At 44.5% G+C, this 23,614-nt stretch overlaps 2 protein-coding genes across 4 annotated transcripts in view; both read left to right on the top strand.

The window, feature by feature from the left end:
* The window catches only part of STIM1 (stromal interaction molecule 1), a 170,562-nt gene extending 153,044 nt beyond the window's left edge, over positions 1–17,518 (top strand). For 2 of the 3 annotated variants that reach the window (XM_045557322.1, XM_045557325.1), the window contains 6 exons: positions 6,296–6,463; positions 6,983–7,083; positions 7,363–7,598; positions 8,784–8,876; positions 11,111–11,177; positions 15,573–17,518. In XM_045557322.1, coding sequence (XP_045413278.1) covers positions 6,296–6,463; positions 6,983–7,083; positions 7,363–7,598; positions 8,784–8,876; positions 11,111–11,177; positions 15,573–16,089 — 1,182 coding nt within the window. In that variant the 3' untranslated portion in view covers positions 16,090–17,518. The remainder of the gene's footprint in view (positions 1–6,295; positions 6,464–6,982; positions 7,084–7,362; positions 7,599–8,783; positions 8,877–11,110; positions 11,178–15,572) is intronic. The other variant, XM_045557324.1, reaches the window with a different exon arrangement.
* Positions 17,519–18,580: 1,062 nt separating this feature from the next.
* RRM1 (ribonucleotide reductase catalytic subunit M1) overlaps positions 18,581–23,614 on the top strand; it is a 43,174-nt gene continuing 38,140 nt past the window's right edge. Inside the window, exon 1 of the mRNA XM_045557327.1 lies at positions 18,581–18,911. Coding sequence (XP_045413283.1) covers positions 18,893–18,911 — 19 coding nt within the window. The 5' untranslated portion in view covers positions 18,581–18,892. The remainder of the gene's footprint in view (positions 18,912–23,614) is intronic.

Consider the following 23,614-nt stretch of genomic DNA (forward strand, 5'->3'; position numbering starts at 1 on the left):
CTGGAACCTTTATTGCTTGACTTTTCACATTTAGGGATATGGTTTACTTAAAATTAATTTTTTTTCTGTAATATGAGGTATGTGGTCAAGAATCTTGTTTTCCCATGTTAGGTGATTATTGAAGAATCTTTGTTCTATGTTCTATTTGTCTATTCTTGCACAGCATTGTCTTTTTTTTGAGACAGAGTCTCACTCTGTTGCCCAGGCTAGAGTGCCGTGGTGTCAGCCTAGCTCACAGCAACCTCAAACTCTTGGGCTCAAGCAATCCTCCTGCCTCAGCCTCCCGAGTAGCTGGGACTACAGGCATGTGCCACCATCCCCGGGTAATTTTTTCTATATATTTTTAGTTGTCCAGATAATTTCTTTCTATTTATTTAGTAGAGACGGGGTCTCACTCTTGCTCAGGCTGGTTTCGAACTCCTGAGCTCAAATGATCCACCTGCCTCGGCCTCCCAGAGTGCTAGGATTACAGACGTGAGCCACCGTGGCCAGCCTAGCATTGTCTTATTATAAGTCTTATTATCTGGTAGTGTCGTCAAGTTCTCTAGCTTTTTTCTTCTGCAAGATGGCCTTGCCTATTTGAAAATCTTTGCATTTCCATATTAACTTGTCAATCAGACTCCTTCCTTCCAAAGAAAACCTGGAATTTTTCTTGGGTTTGCATTGAATCTATAGATCAATGTGGGAAACATTGACATTTTAACCAACTAATTCTTCTAATCCATAAGCATATTTTATCCTGTCACCTATTTAGATTGTTTAAAATTTCAGCAATGTTTGGTAGTTCTTAGTGTAGAAGATTTGTACTTTTTTGTTCTTTTTTTTTTGTTTTTGAGACAGAGTCTCGCTCTGTCGCCCCGGCTAAAGTGCAGTGGTGTCATCGTAGCTCACTGCAACCTCAAATTCCTGGGCTCAAGTGATCCTCGTGCCTCAGCCTCCTGAGTAGCTAGGACTACAGATGCACACCACCATACCTGGTAAATTTTTTGTATTTTTTCTAAAGACAGGGTCTCGCTCTTGTTCAGGCTAGTCTCAAACTCCTGACCTCAAGTGATCCTCCTGCCTCGGCCTCCCAGAGGGCTAGGACTACAGGCGTGAGCCACCGAGGCAGCCCTTTTTTTAAAAAAAACTTTAATTTGCTCTTATTCTTCCAGCTTTTTTTTTTTTTTTTTTTTTTGAGACAGAGTCTCTTTCTGTTGCCCGGGCTAGAGTGCTGTGGCGTCAGCCTAGTTCACAGCAACTTCAAACTCCTAGGCTCAAGCAATCCTTTTGGCTCAGCTTCCTGAGTAGCTGGGACTACAGGTATGCACCACCATGCCTGGCTAATTTTTTCTATATACATTTTTAGTTGCCCGGCTAATTTCTTTCTATTTTTAGTAGAGACAGGGTCTTGCTCTTGCTCAGGCTGGTCTTGAACTCCTGACCCCAAGCGATCCTCCTGCCTCAGCCTCCCAGAGCACTAGTACAGGCATGAGCCACTGTGCCCAGCCATTATTTTTCTAGCTTTTTGAGGCAGAAGATTAGATCATTGAATTTAAATCTTTAATCTTCTCCAATATCTGCATTTAGAGTTATAAATTTCTATCTCAGCCCTGCTTTATGTACATGTAATAAGTTTTAATATTTCATATTTTCATTGTCATTCAGTTCAGAAGATTTTCTAATTTCTGTTGTGTTTTCTTTTTTGGCCCATGGTTATCTAGAAATATGTGGCTTGTATTTTCAAACACTTGAGGACTTTTCTAGTTATCTTTCTCTTGTTCATTTCTAGTTTAATTTCACTATGGTCAGAGAACATATGCTATATGGTTTCAGTCCTCTGAAACTTATGGAAACTTGGTTTGTGAAAAAAGACTAAACAATTCAGTTCAAAGGCAAAGTTTGTCAGACTGGATAAAAACAAAACCCAATTTATATGCTCTGTTTAAAAGAGACACATTTTAAATATAAGGACACAAAACAGGTTAAAAGTAAAAGGATGAGAAAAGATGTGTAATACAAACAGCAAAATAAAGCAGGATTAGCTATATATTAATATCAGACAAAGTACACTTTAGGTCAAAAAGTATTACTAGACCCAAAAATGGATATTTGATAATGATAAATGGTTGAATTCAATGGTAATCTATAATAGCCCTTAATTTGGATATACCTAATTGTATAGTTAAAAAATATATAAAGCAAAAGTTCAATATACTAAAAGGATAATAGACAAATTTGTAATCAAAGTTAGATTTTAATACACATTTCTTAATAATCAGCCCAAAACATAAGGATGTAAAAAATTTAAAAACATTATTAATAATTTTGACCTCATCAGCATATATAGAGCATTTACTAAAAACTGCAGAATACATTCTTTTTAGCATTTACATATCTCAATTCTACAACACCCATTTTACTCTTTTATAGATTCTGGTCCCCTATCCCAAATTTCCATCTTTTTATCTATTGCGTCTATCCTCTTTTATATTTTCTTTAACATATCAATCATAATTATTTTAAAGTCCCTATGTGGTAACACATTTAGATCATTTATGGGACTGCTTATTTTTTTCCTCTTGATTATCAGTTACATTTCCTGCCTATTATGTGTACTAATTTATTTAATGCTGGACACTGTGTATAAAATAATAGAGGTTCCAGATAATTTTATCTTCCATCAGATATGGGGTTCCCCCTTTCTTGTGTGAGGTACGTAGGGTGAGGTGCCAATCACCTCAAGCCAATCAGATTGAGCTGTATCGGAGCTGGGTTGTAGTTCTAGTTAGACTTGGTCTAGCCCTCACTTGTCACAGTTTCTCTGGTACATCCCTCCTTGACATTTTAACTGAGAGCTGGTGGATTTCTTTCTCTCTGAAAGATTCTGAGAGATTCAGTCCTGCCATAGCCTTGGCTGTTTTCTCTGTGCCCAGGTGCAGTCCTTCTGCACAGGCCAAGCCTGATTTTCAGTTCTCATTTAGAATCATCAGTGCCTCCAGGGAAGAAAATGACTGGCAAATGTCAACTTACCTTAGAAAGGCTTTTCCTTCTCTGGATTTTCAGTCTGTCTAGTCCAGTGGTTTTCAAACTTTTTGGTCTCAGGACCTGTTTAGTCTAAAAAATTTAGGACCTCAAAAGAACACTTTTTTTTTTTTTTTTTTTGAGAGGGCTTCGTCCTGTTGCCTAGGCTGGAGTGCAGTGGTGTGATCATAGCCCACTGTAACCTTGACCTCGTGGGTTCAAGGGACCTCCTGCCTCAACCTCGTGAGTAGCTGGAGCTACAGGTGTGTACCACCTTGCCTGGCATTTTTTAAAAAAATTTTTTGTAGAGATGGGGTCTCACTATGCTGTCCAGGTTGGTCTTTAACTTTTGGCCTTAAATGATCCTCCCTCCTAAGCCTCCTAAACTGCTGGGATCATAGGCATGAGCCACTGTGTCTAGCCTCAAAGAATATTTTTATGGGAGCAATATTATTGATATTTATCCTATTTGAAATTAAAACTGAGAACATTTAAAAATATTAATTCACTTAAAATAACTATATTAAACCCCTTGTATGTTAATACAAATAACATATTTTATGCAAAGTGACTAAAGTTTCCAAAATAAAAACAATTTAATGAAAAGAATGACTTTTTACAATTTTGCAAATCTTTTAAATGTGTCTTAATAGATGGCTAGATTCTTATATTAGTGTCTATTTCAATATGTTGTGACTTCACACATCATGTAGCCTCTGGAGAACTCCGCAGTTCAGTTGTAAGAGGAAGGAAGTAAAAAAGGTAAATAATGTTTTAGTATTATTATGAAAATAATCTTGATCTCATGGATTCTCTGAAAGGTCTGGGGGGATCCTTGGATCACACTTAGAGAACTGCAGACCTAGTCCTAATTGCTTCTACAGCTCTCTGATATCTTTGAAAACATAATTTTCATACTTTATGCAGCTTTTTCCAGATACTGTGTTGGATCAGAATTGTTCTTCTGCCCTGACCTACTACATCCTACTGAGAAGTAGAAGTCAGGTGATTACACTTTAAAACATAGAGGTCATTGTTTATTATCTTTGGCTGCATATTAGAATTACTTGGAGAGCTTTTAGAAACTTTTTTTTGAGACAGGGTCTTGCTCTGTTGCCTGGGCTAGAGTGCAGTAGCATCATCATTGCTCACTGCAACCTCAAACTTCTGGGCTCATGCGATTCTCCTGCCTCAGCCTCCTGAATAGCTGGGACTAGAGGTGTGTGCCCCCACACCCAGTGAATTTTTCTATTTTTTGTAGAGACACAGTCTCACTCTTGCTTAGGCTAGTCTCAAACTCCTGGCCTAAAATAGTCCTCCTGCTGCAGCCTCCCAGAGTGCTAGGATTACAGACATGAGCCACGCGCCTGGCCTAAAAACTTTCTTTTAATTTTTATTTTGTGCAGCTGGGGTCTTGCTATGTTGCCCAGGCTGGTCTTGAATCTGGCCTCAAGCGATCCTCCTGACTTCGTCCCTCAGAGTGCTAGGATTACAGGCATGAGCCACCATTCTCAGCCTCTAAAAACTTTTAATGCTCAGCCAACACCTGAAATCATTAAAGTCAGAATTTCTGGGTTAGAGTCCAATATCAGCATTTTTTTTAAATTTTTATTTTTTTTCACTTTTATGGGATTCTTGCCATAAGTTCCTCATATGATTACAATATGTCAGTCACAACGTTGAGACCCACAGCAATAGAATAAAAGAATAAGACTAGTGAACTCTGACTTGCTCATCTGTTGTCTTCCTCTCCTACAGGCATTTATTCCTTGTGTGTGGCAAGATGTGTCTGTGTCTGTCTCTCTGTCTCCCAAGATCTCCCTCATTCCCTATTTTGTAATTATTTCTCTCATTAAATAAACAGTTTTTGAGCCTGGTAGGCCAGCCCCTTTGTGTGCCTCCCTGACTACCACATTTTCCTCTATTTACTCTTTTTTCTCTTCTTCATCCATTCTTCCCTTCTTACTGTATCCTGTTCCTTTAACTGCTTTTAATGTAGAACTTGATTATAAGTTTTCAGACTTGGTATATGAGTCTCTAAGGTATCTGTTCTTCATTTAAAATCTATAAAACCAGGAGTGGGCCATTTTATAGTTTCTTTTTCAAGGAACATAAACCGAGTGAAGATTGGCGCTCTCAAGGGAATGAAGGTGTTCTGTCCTTAGCTAAGGCCTTTCTAATCGATCTAAGGCTGTAGAGAGGGCCTCAGGCTTGCTATGGGATAGTTGCCTCATTAGCTGAAGTGGGAGATAATGAGACTGTTCTCAATCCTTGTTCTCTGGGATTCTGACCAGCCGAAGGTCAGTGTCCAGGTGGAAGAGTGGAGGATCACTTATGCTGGTATCCTCGGTGGGATAGCAAGGAATCGAGTATATGTAATGTCTGTATATACTTTCAGGTCTTCTACACGTTAGTGCTTTGTGACTGTCTACTTCATTGTTTACTCCTTACAGAGAGGTCAGTGAGATTTCTGCTTTTACACTGATCCTTTCATGTCTTGGCCTCTGTTGGCAATGCCCACGTTAGGTGTGGCGTACTCATTGTTTCCCTACCTTGTAGAGAGTACTTTTCAAAGCCTACCTGCCCTGCTTACAGTGAGAATCATAGACACAGTCTGGGCTAGAGAAGACTTTGGAGAGCATTCAGGGCAATGCCCTTCTGGAGCAGCAATAATTTTTCAGATCTCTCTGATAGGAGCTCTTCACATACCTCCCATGACAGGGAAGTCACTTTCTCCCGAGATATCACCCCTTCACTGATAGTTTGGATTTGCATAGGAGAAAGCCCTGTCTCACACTGAATTAAGATCTGCCTTAGGAAGCACAGGGTCACATAGCCAGTTGAGTGACAGACCAGGAACCAGAACCAGATTTCCAAATTCCCAATTTTTTTTTTTGCCACACTGTGATGTCTTGACGTCTAAACACAGACCCAGGTGCTCAGTAGAAGAATGATTCACTAGCTGACCTGTTCCTGAAGAGATCAGGAAGATTGCTGAGACTGGCTGCATTACCAGGAGAGTCAGCTGATGTGATGAAGAAGAATGTCTTAGTCTGGGAGGAAAAAAAATCTCCATTTGAGTTCTGATTGACACTGTGTGACCTTGAATAGGTTAATTTCCTTCTCTGAGCTTGCTTCCTAGTATATAAAATACAGATAATAAACCTTACTCTTTCTCCCTTCTGGGAGAGTTGTAAAGCAGATAAGAACTCTGAATTCTGTGGCCTCATACAGAAGTGTTGGAGAGGGTCTCAGTAGCTGTAAATGGACTCACATCCTCTTGGCTGTGCAGGTTCGGGAGGCCTTGAGGAAAGCAGAGAAGGAGCTGGAATCACACAGCTCATGGTATGCTCCAGAGGCCCTTCAGAAGTGGCTGCAGCTGACACATGAGGTGGAGGTGCAGTACTACAACATCAAGAAGCAAAATGCTGAGAAGCAGCTGCTGGTGGCCAAGGAGGGGGTGAGATCTGCCCTCCTCCTGCCCTCTTCTCTGCTTTTTACTCTCCTCCCTTGTATCTTCCCTTTTTCCTCCTCTCTCCGTGTCCTTCCCACTGGGTGAAGATATATCCTGGTGGTGGGTTCTGTTTCTTTTCCTAACATGCAGCTCCTGATAATGCCATCAAGCTTCTGGAGGAGGGAATGAGGGTGTGGGGGTACTCCTACCTGTCTTCTGGGAAAGAGGAAGCAAGTGGAGGCAGGTAGAGGGAAAGCTTGGCCAGCCCAGGATGCCATGGAGACAGAGGTCCTGCTAGGGCTAGGGTGCTATCAGCGGCCCCTTTGCTTCTTCCCTCATTTCTACTATTTTCTCCCCTTTCCCTTTTTTTTCCTCCCTTGCTCGCCTTTTCCCTTTCCCTCTTCTTCCTTTTCCTTGTGCAGCCTAAGTTGTGCTAGGAGGGGGACCCAGCCACAGGAAGGCCTTTCTCATTTCTTCCAACCTCTAATCCCTGCTCTCTTTAAGTTGGGGGTTTCATCTTTGCAGGCTGAGAAGATAAAAAAGAAGAGAAACACACTCTTTGGCACCTTTCACGTGGCCCACAGCTCTTCCCTGGATGATGTAGACCACAAAATCCTAACGGCTAAGTAAGTAGTTCCAGTTATCTACTCTGACAACGTGCAGGCCATCCTCAGAATTTGAGGCTATACAGGGCCTCCAGCTCCAATTCCATTTCCTCACTGGTGAAGGGACAGCTCTGGTCTCCTGCCCCAGCCTTGATCCAGTTCCTACCCTGCTCTTAAGTTTATGAGTTTATTGTGTTTTTTATTCACGCATATGCCCCCCAACTTGTTCCTCTGAGAAGAGGCCTCATTCCTTTTGGGGTTCACACCCAGTCCATGCCTGCAATTCTCTTCTGTCTTCAGGCAAGCACTGAGTGAGGTGACAGCAGCACTGCGGGAGCGCCTGCACCGCTGGCAACAGATCGAGATCCTTTGTGGGTTCCAGATTGTCAATAATCCTGGCATCCACTCACTGGTGGCTGCCCTCAACATAGACCCCAGCTGGATGGGCAGTACGCGCCCCAACCCCACCCACTTCATCATGACTGACGACGTGGATGACATGGATGAGGAGATTGTGTCTCCCTTGTCCATGCAGTGTAGGTGACCTCTTTGGTGGGGATGAGGGAAGGAACCATTGATGCACGGGTTGAGAAGTCTGTGGCCTTTGTTGTGCTTAAACAGGAGATGTGGCAGATATCTGAAGATAGTTTAACTTGTGACCTTGGTCAATAAAGCACAATTTGTATCAGGATATTTCTTTATAGTTGTCCTTTGGTGGTTTTGCCTTGTCATATGCTCTGTGTGCCCTTCTGGGTCTATTGTGTTAAATGTGTTTCCCTTCACTCTTTGTTTTTCTCTTTATTCTCCCTTTCCCTTCCATCTACCTTTATAAAAAATAATCTCCTTTAGTGATTCACAATGTAAAAATGGCATTAATTTTGACTATTTATTGAACCTACTTATTTTCATTTTGTGTTCCGTATTCTTAATCGCTAAAGTAGATGAATGGAATGATGTTTCTTGTTGTATTTTTATGTGAGACCCCATGAAACAATAGTCCCATAAAGAGATATAGTCCTAAATCCTCCAAGCTGGAAAGGCATTCTTGCCCAGGAGGGACCTCCTGCACAAGCATGTCTGGCTTCCCGCCTGAACTCTTGGGCCTCCCCACCCTCTGTCTTGGGTCTTCCTTCTCCCTTCTCTCCCCTGCAAGTGGTAAGAGTTGAGTAGAGCAGAGCTGAAAGAGACAATACTCTGTGGGAATTTTTCAGTGAATGAAGCGGCTTTTCCCTTACTGGCCCACAGTCAAATTTTTCTTTGCATCAGAGGCTATTTTAGGTAAATAGGCCTTATGGTAAAGCTGTTGTCCTGGGCCCATACCCCACCAGTACAGGGGATATGGCAGAAGGCTGGGGCTGGGTTAGAGGCTCATTTTCAGATGGCTAGATTGTTTAATAAAGCTGGATTCCCACTCTAGACAGAGTTTATTTGTAAATTTTATCAGTGGTACTTTGCCCTTGGCTAAGCTTCTTTGCCCCCCTGATCTGATACCTTGTTAGAACTTTAGTTAAAGGCCTAACAAGGTTAGGATCACTGACAGGCAGAGCTTGATCCAGACTTACTGATCTAAAGGCTCTTGTGTTCTCCAGGCTGTGGGGGGCCTTCATTAGCTCTGAGCTACCCACCCTCTGCCCCCAGCCCTGTCTGTATCATATTGTTGATGGGCAGGCTTCTCCGTAAATCAGATTCTCTTCTCCTTTTGGCCTGGCTGTTGACCCTAGATGCTGCCTGGCTGATGGGGCGTAGGTTCAGTGACCGCTCTCTCTGCTCAACATCCGCCGGCTCGGATGATCAGTCCCTCTGGAAATACCCCGGTTTGAGGAGCCCCTTTGGGGCTTTTGTTTTTCTGACTTTTGAGACTAAACCAGCACTCCTAACCTGCAGGCACCTTCTCCTGCCTGCCTCACACCCCTGCCTGCTCCTTCTATCCCCTGAGCACTGTCCCTACTAACTATGGGGAGGGGTTCGGGGGTGAGAAGAATCAGCCTGCTCAGCCCAGGGCTGGAGAGAGAACACCCGTGGTGGTGGAAGGCTTAGGCTTCTCCCTTCAGCCCAGCTACACAGATGTCCTGGTGGCCCTTCTTCCAGCTAGGCTAGAGGGAAAAGAGGGAAGGAAGGATCACCCCTCTCTTTTCTCTTTTTCATGTTTCTCTCTTTTTCTACCAGTTTCCCCCTTCTTTCTCCCTCTTCCCCTCCCTATTCCAGGCTTCCTTTTCCTCTTCAGCTTCCCTTTCATGCCTTGAACACCACCAGCTGTAGAAGCCCTGCCTCCCCAACTCTCCATCGCTGTGGAACTGTGCTTTCTCCCTGGGGGCCTCTCCAAAGCTGCTGCCACCCTTGTAATCTACTCCTTTCTCTCATCTTTAGGGAGAAAGCAGGACAGCCCATCTATTAGGGTAGAGGAGAAAGAACAAAGGTCTGCATTCCCTTCTAGTTGGAGCTGGGAGTTAGCCCGAGGAGGATGCACTAGCACATTCCTAAGTTACCTGGTGCCCATGTACCCATTGACTGGACATGGTGGCCATCAACTTCCAAGAGCCTGATTTGCAGCAGTGACTCAAGAGCTGATTCTTTGTTATTTACATGCTTATTAGAGGAAATTTCAAAAGTAAAAAAGAGTAAATATTAGCATTAAAGAAGGTTAGTTCCACCATATTTGAGTACCTTCTCTTTCAGTCTTTTGTCTATGAAATTTTTTTGTGTGTAGTTAAGATAATGATAACTACTACCGTTTGTTGAGTGCCATGACCTGTGTCAGGTACGTTAAAGACCTTATCTTGAAGTCTCAGAACAACCCTGTAGTATTTTATAAATTAGGAGTTAAAATGCAGAAATAAGTTGCTCAAGGTCATAGCTAGAAGCAAAAAGTCCTTGTTTCAGACTCTAGTGTTTTGCATTGCAAAGCTCAAGGCTATTACATATATTAATAATTTTGTATTCTACGCTGAGGCACCTCTTTTCTTTTCTTTTCTTTTTTCTCTTTTCTTTTCTTTTCTTTTCTTTTCTTTTCTTTTCTTTTCTTTTCTTTTCTTTTCTTTTCTCCTTCCTCCTCTCCTCTCCTCTCCTTTCTTTCTCTCATTTTCTCTTTCTCTCTTTCTCTCTCTTTTTCTCCTTCCTTCCTCCCTCCCTTCCTTTCCTTTTCTTTTGTTTTCTTTCTTTCCTTTTCTTTCTTTCTTGACAGAGTCTTGGTCTGTTGCCCTGGGTAGAGTGCAGTGGCATCATCGTAGCTCAATGCAACCTCAAACTCTTGGGCTTAGGCAATCCTCTTGCCTCAGCCTCCAGAGTAACTGGGACTACAGGTGCATGCCATGATGCCTGGCTAATTTTTCTATTTTTAGTAGAGATGGGGACTCTTGCTCAGGCTGGTCTCGAACTCCTGAGCTCAAGCAATCCTCCAACCTCGGCCTCCTAGAATGCTAGGATTATAGGCTTGAGCCACCACACCCAGCCCACCCTGAGCATTTCATAGGCATTTTTTTTTATGTTCTTAAAGTCTTTTTATAAGCATCATTTCTAATAGCGCTACAGTCTCCCAGAAATTGGATGTATTATCATTTTCCCATTGTTCTACCTTTATGTTTACTTTATTCAATTATTAATAAAAAGTAAACTGTTTACTTTTCATATAGTCATTAATAATGAACATATTTGTGTGTAAGTCCTTGTCTGAGTTGTGAATTATTTTTTGACCTTGGGTCTACAAAAAGGCTGTTTCTTAGTGCTCTCCCGGACCTTTTCCCAAGCTCCTGTCCTCCCCTGCCCTGCCTGTGTCCACCCACTAACTGCCTTGCCACCTCCCTTTATAGCAACATTGGCCTTAGGTCTCCTTCCATTGGAATTGCCACTAAAATTGACCCAGGCATCTCATCCTCAATCTCCCTTCCTTTCAGGACCCTTGGTGGGAGGTTTCTGGGAGGAGGTGCCCCATTCTCCAGACTGGGCATCAAGGGCCCAGAATGGTCTCCAGCAGGCATTTTCCATTGGCATCTGCTTGCCTGCCAGCCAAAGTGGGATGGCCTTTCTCACATTTTCTTCATTCTCCTTGCAGCCCCCAGCCTGCAGAGCAGTGTCCGACAGCGCCTTACGGAGCCACAGCATGGCCTGGGATCTCAGAGGTTGGTAGAGGGAGAGGCTGGCCACTTCTTGACAAGCCGGGTATCTCTGCGGCGAATGCGCAGCCTTTCATCTGGACAGTCTTTCAGTTCTGAAGGCTACGGGACCAGCCCTTCATCTGCCTCTGCTTCTTCTTCCTGCTCCTCTTCCACCACCACCATCACCACTACCACCACCACCACCACCACCACCACCACCACCATCACCACCACCACCACCCATGTCCACCCTGTTTATTACCACCACAGCACTTCCTATTTCCTCCAGATGGAGCCCTACACTGACCCACCCCCTTCTGACAGCACCGCTGTGATGCCTGGGCATTCAGAGAGCTTGGGGTATCAGCTGTCTCTCTCTTATCTTTCTTCCTCCCCTTCCTTCCCTTTCTGTTGCTTTTACCTTGGTCTCTGCCTGCTGGCTGCTGCTTGGGGTGTATGTGCGGTGGGGAAATCTTCTCATCTTGTCCTTTCCCAGCTTTGGGATTCCTTTTTAAGGTCAGCCTATGTCCCCACACCTTTCCTCCCTTCTATGTTTGGGGTTTGCTGACTCTAAAAATGAGTAACAACCCTCTTCCCTCATGATCCTATAGCACTTTTGCCTAAACTATGCTTTTCCACATTGGTTATCTCAGTGGGGCCCCCACTTCCTTACTCCTTCAACAAACATTTATTGATGTCTACTCTATGCCAGACTTATCACAGATGATAAGATATAATCTCAGCCATCAAGAACTGCAGTCTAGTCTGGGAGACACATAAATAATCGTGGAACAATTTGTAAAGTGCTATGGGGGTGTTGTGGAAGGAGTGACTAACAAAGTGTACCTGGGTGGAATGCTTCACAAAAGAGATGATACTTGTGCTAACATCCTGTGTGCAGGGAAAGGAAAAAGGGTATTCTAGGCAGAGGAAACATTATGTGCAGAAGCATGGAAGTTCAAGAGAATATGATATATTTGTGGTTAGAACATTTGATATGTGTTGGTAGGAAGGAGAAGCAGATGAGGCTAGAATGATGAAGGGCTCTGAAAGGTGAAGGGTTTTGGCCTTTATCCTTTAGGAGATGGAGAACTGCAAAAGCATTTTTCAAAGAAAGTGAATTGGTCTGATTTGCATTTTAGAAATAATATTTTAGTGGTCTGTATGAAGGAAGGGGAAGACTATAGGAATTTGGAAGTCATTGCTGTGGACCACTAGAGGAGGTAACGAGATCTTGCGATAAAAGGAGATGATTAATTTGGTAATTGGCTGTGAGGGTGAAGGAAAGGGAGGAATCTAGTATGACACACAGGTTTCTAGCTTGAGTGACTGAAGGGATATAGTATCCTTCAAGGAATTAGGGAACAGAAGAGGGGACACACATTTGGGAGTTTTGGACAAGAAAAGTTTGTAGATGGGTCAGGTATTAAAGTACTCATTTTCAGAGTAGGAAGTTAAGGTTCTGAAAGGTTAAGTAATTTCCTCCAGGTCCCACAGCTAATTAGAAGCAGAGCACAAACTAGAACTTGGCTTTCCATTCCAGGATACTCTGTTGGATATTTTTGTCCTTCCATAAGGTCTCAATAAGTGTACTGGAAAAGAAATGGTGAAAGGCGTTCTCCCACAGCCTGATCTGGCAGCTGTAGGGTCTAATACCCAAGATGACAGGCTAGGGTCAGAGGTAGTAGCCGTGACCTTGCCTGGGAAAAGCTTAGGGGACCCTCAGATAGTCCTTCCCTTCTGGAAGTACTTCTCATCTCTGAAGTGGTGGCCATGGCCCAGTCCTGGTCTTGGCTGCAGCCTGCTTACTCTGTTGCTTCCTTTTGGTCCTACCTCACTTTGGATACCCATTTTTCTAGCTCTGCTCCTTAAGCCTCTGGATATTTATCCTTGAGGGCTTTTCCTTTCTCTTCCACAAAGGGACTGCCCTTACTAGGATTAATCAGCAGAGCTACTCATCTTCACTCTCATTCTCATTTTCATCCAAAAACTTAGGAAGGGAGATTGTCCCTTCCAATACAGATGGAAAGGACTGAATTGGGTTGGGAAACTAGGGGATGCTGTGAATCTCCTGTTCCAAGGCCTAAGCTGAGGGCTGTGGGAAGGAAGGGTGGGAAGTACCTGCATCCACCTAGCCTGTTCACTACTTAATTTTCTTTTGCACCATGCACCAGAGGATCGTCTCTAAAGGCAAACAGGCTCTCTAGTAAGGTCAGTAGCTTGGTGGGAGTCTAAGGCAGCCCAGCCTTTGGGGAGGGACCCATGGCCTGATTGGTCTCAATGATTTGGGAAGGGAAGGTGAGCCTGCCTCTGAGGACCTTTTACCTCCTATATCTCCCCTGGTTTGCTCTCAGGTAATTATCTTTCTTTGACAGTCTCAGCTTTTAGTTGATGAGGGAGGCATAGAAGGATGGTAATCAAGACCAGATGCATCTTGGGCCAGGAGAAGTGAGGCTAGGAGGACCCAACCTCTTGACTTCTCTTCCTTGGTGTTAGAAAGGTAGGCTCCTAGATCCTCATCTCATCAGCTGAGAGGGCCCCTTTTCTCAGTGTGGTTGCACCCCAGAACTTCCTTGGCACCTTTCTCAGTAGTTTATACGTGTGTGAAGGTAGAATATGGAGAGGATCATCTTGGGGCTTAGAGAAACCAGGACACGTTTAGATAGAAGTAAGGACAGTGTCAGATATAAAAAATCAAATATGAGACTGAATATCTATACACACTAGAGTATGTGGCTGAAACAGTATTTATAGAATGGAAGCTAGAGCTAGACTTGTTCTCTGCTGTCCCCTGAGTCCAGGAAGTTACTGGCCCATAGGGTGGCTGCTTAGTTGTTTGTTATTGAGAACTGAACCTACAGTAGCTATGAGCTTTTGCCTCTTTCAACAGCCTGGTGCCCTTTCTAATTTCTGAACCTCAGGCTTTTTTCCAGGTCCTGTAGTGCTTTCCATTCCCACTCATGGCACTTCCCCTTTGGCTTCTTGATTGACATTTAAATATTTCCCTTAGCCCTTTCCTCTGCCTTTGCTGTGGGTTCTCAGGCCTCTGAGAAAGCAGAGGGAGGGTTCAGGACTAGCAGGGGACTCCCATATCTTCCTTTTTGTTTGTAGAGGCAGGAGTATCATCCGGAATTGGTTCTTGGTCTACATAGGGATAGCCAGCTCCTTAAAGGGTTTCAGGTTCCTGGACTAGCCTCTGTGTGTGCATGTTCAGTGTGCGGTGGCATGTCTCCATAACTCAGCCTTGCAAAGAAGCCTCTTGTGACTGGCTCCCAAATGGGCCTTCCAGCTTGGCTGGCCTCATCATCTTCATTCCCCCAATACTTTCTACATTTCCAAATGCTTTGCCAACATATTTGATCCTCCAGTCTTGTAAGATCACTGAATTGGTGTTATCTTCATTGGGCCAAAATTAAGGACCAGCAAGGTTAGATGACTTGTCCAAGATCACACAGAAGAATCCAGAGCTCTTCTGAACCAGTGTTCCTTCAAGGCCAGTATGCTGTCTTTCTTTGCCTCTCTGTCAGCAGAGCTCTGACAGAGACTCCACCCTTCCTGCTGTCACCACAGACTATGGTTTGAACTCTGCAATACTTGTCTGTGACCTTTGAATCCTGTGAGAGGGTTAGAAGAGGCAGCATCCTGGCCTTTTGGGTGGGTGAGGGATTGTTTGCAAGGCTGTTGTAACTTCACCTCCCCAGCCTGGGTCAGGTCTACTGACTGCATGTGCCCTGTTCCCTTGGGGCCTGGCCCAGACTGGATGTATCCCTGGGTGTGACAAGAGTAAGTGGGGGAGGAAGGCATGGAAAACGGTGACTCAGAGCAGTATGTAGGTTCTGTGTTAGCTTAGGGTTGAGTGTTAAGAAATCTAGCCAGCTATGGGAAAGCATAGATTTTACTGAGGAAGATGCCTGTGGAATTTAAGCCTATGGTTGCACCAATTCAGAGCCTGAGCATTTAGCAGTGGTGGGGCCCAGGCATTGGAAAGCCCTTTGCCAGACATATGATCGGTATGATGACATTTGTTTTTGTTTCTTGTTGTCTGTCTCTTCTCTCCCCATCACTTTCCCCCTTCTTTCTTATCACCTTGGTCTTTCTTGTTTCTACCGGCTTTTCCTTTTGCTTTTCTTCCTCCACAATTCTACTCTCCTCTCCCTGTCTCTTCTCCAATCTATCCCCAATTCCTATTCCTGCCTCCTCTTTTATCCTGTACTTATGGCCTACTCAACTTCCTTCTATTCCTTATTCCTCTCTTCTTCCCACTTGCCTGTTCATCCTATTTCTCTCGTGCCATGTTGTCTATCCCCATTTTCCTATCCTGTCTCTGTCATCTCATGTTGACCCTCTGTCCTCTTCAACTTTTCCCATATCCCTATCCTGTATATGTCCCTTTCTTCCTCTCTGCCCTATGTCTTACAGGGATTTGACCCATTCCGATTCGGAGTCCTCCCTCCACATGAGTGATCGCCAGCGGATGACCCCCAAACCTCCTCAGATGGGCCGTGCTGCAGATGAGGCTCTTAATGCCATGACTTCCAATGGCAGCCACCGGCTGATTGAGGGGGTCCACCCAGGGTCTCTGGTGGAGAAACTACCTGACAGCCCTGCCCTGGCCAAGAAAGCAGTATTGGCGCTGAACCATGGGCTGGACAAAGCCCATAGCCTGATGGAGCTGAGCCCCCCAGCCCCACCTGGTGGCTCTCCACTTCTGGATTCTTCCCGTTCTCACAGCCCCAGTTCTCCAGACCCAGACACACCATCTCCAGCTGGGGACAGCCGAGCCCTGCAAGCCAGCCGAAACACACGCATTCCCCACCTGGCTGGCAAGAAGGCTGTGGCTGAGGAAGATAATGGTTCTATTGGTGAGGAGACAGACTCCAGCCCAGGCCGGAAGAAGTTTCCCCTCAAAATCTTTAAGAAACCTCTTAAGAAGTAGGCAGGATGGGGGTGGCAGTGATGGGACAGCTTGTCCTTCTCTGGGTCTTTTGCCTCCCCTTCCCTTCCTTCCATCAAGATATCTAGCCCCTAGAGTAGGGCATGGGAGGGGCTGGCTCAGGGGCCTGGGCACTGTACATACCTGCTTCCCTCATCCTTGGGTCCTTCATCATTATTTATTAACTTACCACCATGGCCTGCCTGCCCTGCCTCCCTCCCAACCATGGGCTGCTGCTGTCACTCCCTCTCCACTTCAGTGCATGTCTTAGTTGCTGTCCCCTCAGCTCCCAGCTCCACATCTGGGGTCCAGCTTCTGTCTCTGCTATCCCAGTTTTGAGGTTTGGTTTCTTGTTTCTGTCTGTCTCTTGCTTTCAGGCTCCTCCCTCCCACCACTCCCCAACTTCCCCTAGCAGTTGCAGGGAAGATAGGAGGAATAACTTCTGAAACCTCTGTCTCAGATCTATTCCACCATACTCACAATGGTTCTGTTCACTCCAGGTGTGTGTAGGGCCTAGTGCCTACTCTTCGGAGTTTGTTCTTTGGAGATATTATGGGCCAGAGGGAACCTCATCTTAGAGCTCACTCAGGCCTCCAGGGGTCCATGGGGAAGTGAAGCCAATTTCCAGAGAACAATCCACGAGAGTTTTGAACAGAGCCAGGCTTGGGGATAGATCAGGAGACCTCTCTCAGTTGGAGCATGAGTGGATGCCAGAGCTGTGGGTTATAAAGCAATCACCTTTTCTCTCTTCTCCCACCCACCCCTGCCTCCCTGTTACCCCTGCTCCCCCACACCGCAGGAGGGTTTGTTTCTAAGAGGTGCTGCCCCAAAGCTCCCCAAGCATCAGTACTCCTAGGGCTCAGGACAATTGGTTCCCCTGGTCAGGGGAGCCATAGCCAGGATACAGGGCTCTCATGGAGCCCTGGAGCTTTTGGCCAAGGCTGTTGTCATATTTCTGAACCAAAAGACAAAACAGGCTAAAAGTAAGAAAAGAAATCTCCTGAATTTCCCAAGTGCCTACACTGCATACTCCCCTTGTCAGACCCCATTTTCAAGTTGCTTTATAGCCTGGGCCAGAGGCTCAAAAAAAGACACACCCAGTTTGAGGAAGGGGTGGCTAAGGAAGATGGTGTAGGTGAAGGCGGCTGTGTGACCACTTCCCTTCACCCTTCCTACCCTCTAGACAACTCTCTCCCTTACCTGTTTTTGCTATGGCTATAAAGGTATTTTCCCTCTGCCCCACTCCCTGCCATGCCTTTATCCTGGGATCCCATTTTGGGCCTGGGGTGGGTGCACCTGGGGCTGGTCTTAGGAGGGTGCTAGTTTGCAGACTGCCTTGTACCCCCTGGACACCGTCACATGGGTTTTCTTTGTTATTTCATAAGACTCTTTGAAGTCCAATAAAGCATGTAGGAGATTTTAACCTCTGCTAGCTTTGACTCCCATTGTGTTCTTTGTGCTCTCTGTGGCATGACAGGGGGTGAGAAGAGACTATTCTTCCTCCACCCAGGGAAAATGAAATTTGAATGCACATACTCAAAAGCTCTATGGGTAGGGTTACCAGATAAAACACAGGATGCCCAGTTAAGTTTGAATTTCAGAGAAACAATTTTTTAGTATAATCTCATGCAATATCTAGGACACATTTTATTTGCTAAATCAGGCAACCGTATCTCTGGGGCCATCTTGACCCTATCTATCCCATAGCTTCACCTATAACCTTCCATGACTTTTAAAATTATTATACTTCACAGGGAGCCTGGGCAGCTTCTGGAGGGCAGGGAGAAACCAATGAAAGGTTTTGAAAAGGTTTTAAGGGAGAGAATGCCATAGATGAAATTTCATAAAGATCAGTTTGTGTAGCCCAAATCAGAAGCTTCTACACTAGCCTTGTACGTTAGGGCTCTCATCTATTCCTACTCTCCACATTTAGTCACCAAGCCCATCCTACCTCCACAAGATGACAACTACCTTATTGTTGAAACTGCTTCTGCCACCATCCACTGGAGAACCCAAAAAACAAATGGGTCCTGGCTCTGCCCGGCTTAAAACTCTCTCAGGGCTCCGATTTCATTCAGGATAAAATCCAAACGCCATTGGCCTAGCATGGCTTTCTTCCAACTCAGTTTAAGTGCAAGGCTTCTCAGTGCCGACCTAAGAGCCCTGAGGATCCTAGCTGACCCTGGCTTTGGAGCCTAGGCTAGAGCCCATATCGGACAGCAGTTTCAGGGTTATTATAACGTAAAAAAAAAAAAGGGTTGTGGATGGTTATTTCAGAAATTAGTGAACCGTCTTAACTTTGGCGGGGACGCGCAGGCGGGAGGGGCGGGGCCTGACTAGCGGCTTTGCGTGCTGCGTCACGGCCCGAGGCTCCCGGATTCGGCTTTGCCCACATGCAACATGGCGGCAGGTGAACCGCTTTCTCGCTGGGCATGTCCACACATGCCCAATGTGGCCGTGGTAGAGGCGCAGTTTCCTGGGCCTTGCCCAAACTCAACATGGCCGCTAGAAGGCGAGGCTGACTTTCTGCTAATTCTGCCTAACCTCTTCCCGGGCGTGGGTGGGCAGCGCCGAGTAACGTCAGAGCGCTACTCCGTGCGTCACGGGTGGCGGGCGCGGGAAGGGGATTTGGATTGTCGGCGCCTGTGCTCTGGCGAGGAGAGTGCTGTCCGGCCCCAACTCCAGTCTCCGCACCTGAGCAGCGCCTGGAGCCTAGACCTTCGCACTCTGCCACCTTCTCGAGCCCGCCGGCCCTCAGAGCTGCAGCCCGGTCTCGAATCTCTCAGTGCCTCAGCCGCTAGCCGCGATGCATGTGATCAAGCGAGGTGAGGGGCCAGGGAGGGGGCGGCGAGGTGGGTGAGGAAGGGGGTGAGGAGCGGGGTGAGGGGACGCGGGCCGCAGCGGCGGCAGCCGTGGGAGTTACTACCCAGCCCGCCGGCCTCCGCGGCTTCCCGCCGTTCCTGCCCTTCCCGCCACGGCCTCCCGCCCTGTCAGTTAGCTGGGCCTTCTGCCTCCGTCTCTCGGCTTTGTCATCCTGCCGCCCTTCAACAGAGTAACACCTACTCTGTATCAAGCAGTCACTGCGTGCGCCGAGCACCTTCCAGGCACTGTTTTATCCCTCACTGCAAGCCTCTGAGATAGGAATTACTAGCTCCACTTTACAGATGAAGAAACTGAAGCTCAGAGAGGTTTGGATGACTGACCCAAAGTCACCCAGTTAGTTGACGGTGAGACCAGGGTTCGAACCCGTAGCTGACAACACAGTTTTTTATTTCAAAACCGTGGTATTGGTGACCGGTCCTAGGCACAGGGGGCAACTAGGAAAGAAGAAAGGGACTCGGTACCTTACAAGGGCACCTGTCAGTTTACTGATCTCTTTTGTGGGGTGAGGATAGGGGTGTGGGGTGAAAAAAACCAGATCACAGACAGACAACACCGTGGAGTTTGACCTTTGTAATATGTAATACTCCTTTTCCATATGCCTCAGGAGTATTCACAGAGGAGAGTTTGGGACAGGGACTAACTGCCCTTCCCCCTTCATGGGAAGAAATAATCAAAGAAGGGTGACCAAGGCGTCTGACAAGATGGGGACTGGGAAGGACCAGGGACTTTTATTCTTTCTCGACAGTTACTTCCCATTAGACTTGCTGAATACCTCCTCTGTGCCCAGCCCTTTGCTTGGCTATGTGAGGTTATAAGAGGAGACAGTCCCTGCCTTGGGAATATGTTTAATCAGGTTGGAAGAGCAAGAGCAACACATATGTATAACAGAGAGCCATATGAAACAGGTATGAACAAGGTTTGAGTTGATCTCCTTGCCTCTGTTAAAGCAATAGAATTATTTCAAAATTATACTAGTTGATTGGATGTTTCTGCTTTGTCCACTAGGCTGTGAACATTTCAAAGATGGGGACTTTCCTGCTCACACTTAGCACAGGACCTGCCATGAATGGGTTCTCAAAGAAGGAATGAGAATAATTAATGTGAAAATGTAGGATATGATGAGTGCTCTGGGTAAGCAGGTAGTTGATTTGGTTTTGTCCAGCCATCTGGACAGCCATCTCTTGGCTTATCTACAGCCAAGAGATGAAGTGGTCAGGGGAGGCCCTTCTTGTTTTTAGTACCTTAAGAACATCGTTCTCTGAATTTCTCCAACTCTCCATTTTGGCCCATGAGACCAAAAACCAAAATACATAATGTACTTTCATTGATCCATTCCTATGAGTGAGAGATGAGCATCTAGTTTTTAAACCTTTAGAAAGAGATATGGGAGAGATGTTTGAAGACAGTCTTATGATAAGTCAGTAACAAAGATGAATTGAAAACTTGTGGACCTACTGGAGTGGGTAACACCTCTGCGTTGAATTTTTAACCTTTGGGTCTACTTTGAAATACTGTAGTTTAAAAAGTGCTATCTGTAGCTAGCTCTAAAAGGCAGGGCTTATTTTGTTTCTCATTCTTTCAGAGAGCATAATTTGATCCAGATGGTTCATGCTCCAGATTCTACCATTGTAGCATTCAGCAAGCTTTGTTAATATACAATGTGTACTTAAATTTATATCTTTACTTTTGTTTTTTAATGTGCATAGGGTCTTTTTTTTTGGTTCCCTCTTATTTTTGGCATGACAGTGAAGTAGAAGACTAACTCCTGTAGTTTTTATGTAATTATTCAGGAAGGAAACTGGCAGTACTTACAGAATGTGCTAATATTGTGCTAAATACTGTAAGGGCAAGGCAGCTCCATCTTCAAACAACTTGAAGTTGTTAGGGATTTAGGAATAACCCATATGAAAATTGTTAGATAACAGAAGGGAACTGTAGAAGAGTTTTTCACATCTGTTGTCAGTGAGCTATTTTTCTGAATGGAGTATCATTCTTCAAGGAGATAACAGTTAAAATAAAAATGAAGTAGCTGAGTTGTAAACTGCTTTGGAATTTAGTATAGCGTTTTCAAAACTTTGGATTGTAACCCATAATAAAAAATAATTTTATATACCTATACATGTATATACATAAAATGATACAAAAGTTTACAACATAATATCTTCTAAGGCATCCATTTGCACTCTGGTAATCTTTCTTCTATTCCAGATTCTTTCCCTATGCCTCCTTTCCTTCTCTTCTCTTCCCTTCCCTCCCCCCGTTCCTGCCTGCCTGCCTGCCTTCCTTCCTTCGTTCTTTCCTTCCTTCCTTCCTTTTTCCATTCATAGCTCACTATATTATTTTACAACTCTGCGTGGATACTGTGCTGGATACTGGGATTACAGTGATGGGTAGGCAGACATGGTTCCTGCTTTCAAAGATCTTACAGTCAATTGAGAAAGATAGACAAATAAAAAAGTAATAGAATATGATAAATACTTTGATAGGTAAAGTACAGGCCACAGTGACCCATTCAGTTATTCAAAAAGCATTTATTTAGCACCTCTTTGTGCTAGGAACAGTTTTAGGTGTCAGATTCAGCAGTGAACAAAAACAAGCTAAATCCCTTTTCTCATGGAGTTTACATCCTGATGTGGGTGGGAGTGTTAAGTGTATGTAAGAAATAAGTAAAACTGGCCGCTCACGGAGGGAGGCGGAGGCGGGCGGATTGTTTGAGCTCAGGAGTTCAAGACCAGCCTGAGCAAGAGCGAGACCCCCCGTCTCTACTAAAAATAGAAAGAAACTATATGGACAGTTAAAAATATATATAGAAAAATTAGCTGGGCATGGTGGCGCATGCCTGTAGTCCCAGTTACTCGGGAGGCTGAGACAGTAGGATTGCTTGAGCCCAGGTGTTTGAGGTTGCTGTGAGCTAGGCTGATGCCATGGCACTCTAGCCTGGGCAACAGAGTGAGACTCTGTCTCAAAAAAAAAAAGAAATAAGTAAACGTGTAAGAATCAGTTAATTTTGCATAATGGTTAGTGAGCTGATGAGAGTAAAAGAGGATAATGTGATAAAGTTAAGTGAGAAAATAATATTGGATTAAGTAGTCAGGGAAGGCCTCTCTGAGAAGCTGACATTTGAGCTGAGCCCTAAATCGTACTAAGAGCCAGTTGTGTGAAGATCTGTGGCCTGAACATTCCAGGTAGAGGGAATAGAAAGTTTGTAGTTTGTAGAAAAGACACATCCTTGGTCTTATAGGATTAGCAATGTTTTCTGAAGAGAGAAGAATTCAAGACAGTTTTTAACCATGAGGAAATCAGACAATAGAGGATTTCAGAGGAAGAAGAGGTCAATGTGAGTTACAATGGTTGGGCAGGTTTCATGGAGATGTTGAGAGTTGGAGGATGAGTAGTAGTTAGATGTATAAAAAGGTGGAAGAGGAACTTTTAGGTAGAGTAAGGTGTAAGCAATGATGCAGTTGTGGGAATGGGAGGCCCTTGTATGACTTAACGGTATTTCACAGGGAACAGTGGAAGAGGAGAGGTGGGGCCAAACTAAGGAGGGCCTTGCTTGAGAGAAGAGGTTCATGTCGGCAGTGAGAAGCAGGGATTAGTGATGTGATAAAATCAATATCTGGATTGAAAAATTGACCAAGTAGAATGACGGGATAGGGAACAGTGTGTCATTGGATCTTTAGACCTTTAGTCTGCCTCCCATTCTCAAGTGTGAGTTAAAATAAATGCTGGTGTACTTTTTGTCAGTTTCCTGATTAAGTTAAGAACTTCAGGCAGCTGCAAAATTCTCTGTTTGCTAATGTTGCTTTGTGGTTACCTGTCTGCTTAGGTAGCCAATTGGAAGAGCACTGAGGGCTCAGCCCCAATGTGGGCCAGTTAATTAACTGTGTTCCGGAGTTAAACACTGCAAATGTGAGACTGGTCAGAAAAGGAGATCACAATAGTGATCAGAAAGAGAAGGGCTATTTTAGTGTTAATATATTAGTGTAGAAGAAAAAGCAACTTGTTTTAGTGATGATGGGTTAATACTGATGTCTTATTGTTTATTCATTCTTTATCAGAAATTTGAGAACCTACCCTTTGCCAGGCACTAAATTTGAAAATACAGGTGTGAATGAGAGGGCCGAATGTAAACAGATGTTTAACATGTTGCTTATTAGTTACTATGTACAGGTTGAATATCCCTTATCCAAAATGCTTGGGATCAGAAGTGTTTCAGATTTTGGTGTATTTGCATTATACTTACTGGTTGAGCATCTCTAGTCAGAAAATTCAAAATCCGAAATGCTCTAGTGAGCATTTCCTTTGAGTGTTACAATAGTACTCAAAAATTTTCAGATTTTGGAGCATTTTGGATTTTCGGATTAGGAATACTCAACCCATAGTTACAAAGGATTGTAGGTGCACAAAGTAGACAAAAACTAAATTGGTATGAGACACTTACATTTATTGAGTGCCTACTATGTGTTACATACTGTGATCAATGTTTTTCCCAATAAGTGCAGCTTTAGTTTTATTGAGATACAGTTGTTACAACTATACCAAAGTTGTTTTAACAAAAGCACTTTTTACCTTATTTCATTTTATTGTCACCATAAACTGATAAGGTAAGTAGAACAAATGAAGATCTGTGAAATGGCTGATAATA

Source organism: Lemur catta, chromosome 7 (assembly GCF_020740605.2).
Source record: "Lemur catta isolate mLemCat1 chromosome 7, mLemCat1.pri, whole genome shotgun sequence".
Taxonomy (NCBI): Eukaryota; Metazoa; Chordata; class Mammalia; order Primates; family Lemuridae; genus Lemur; species Lemur catta.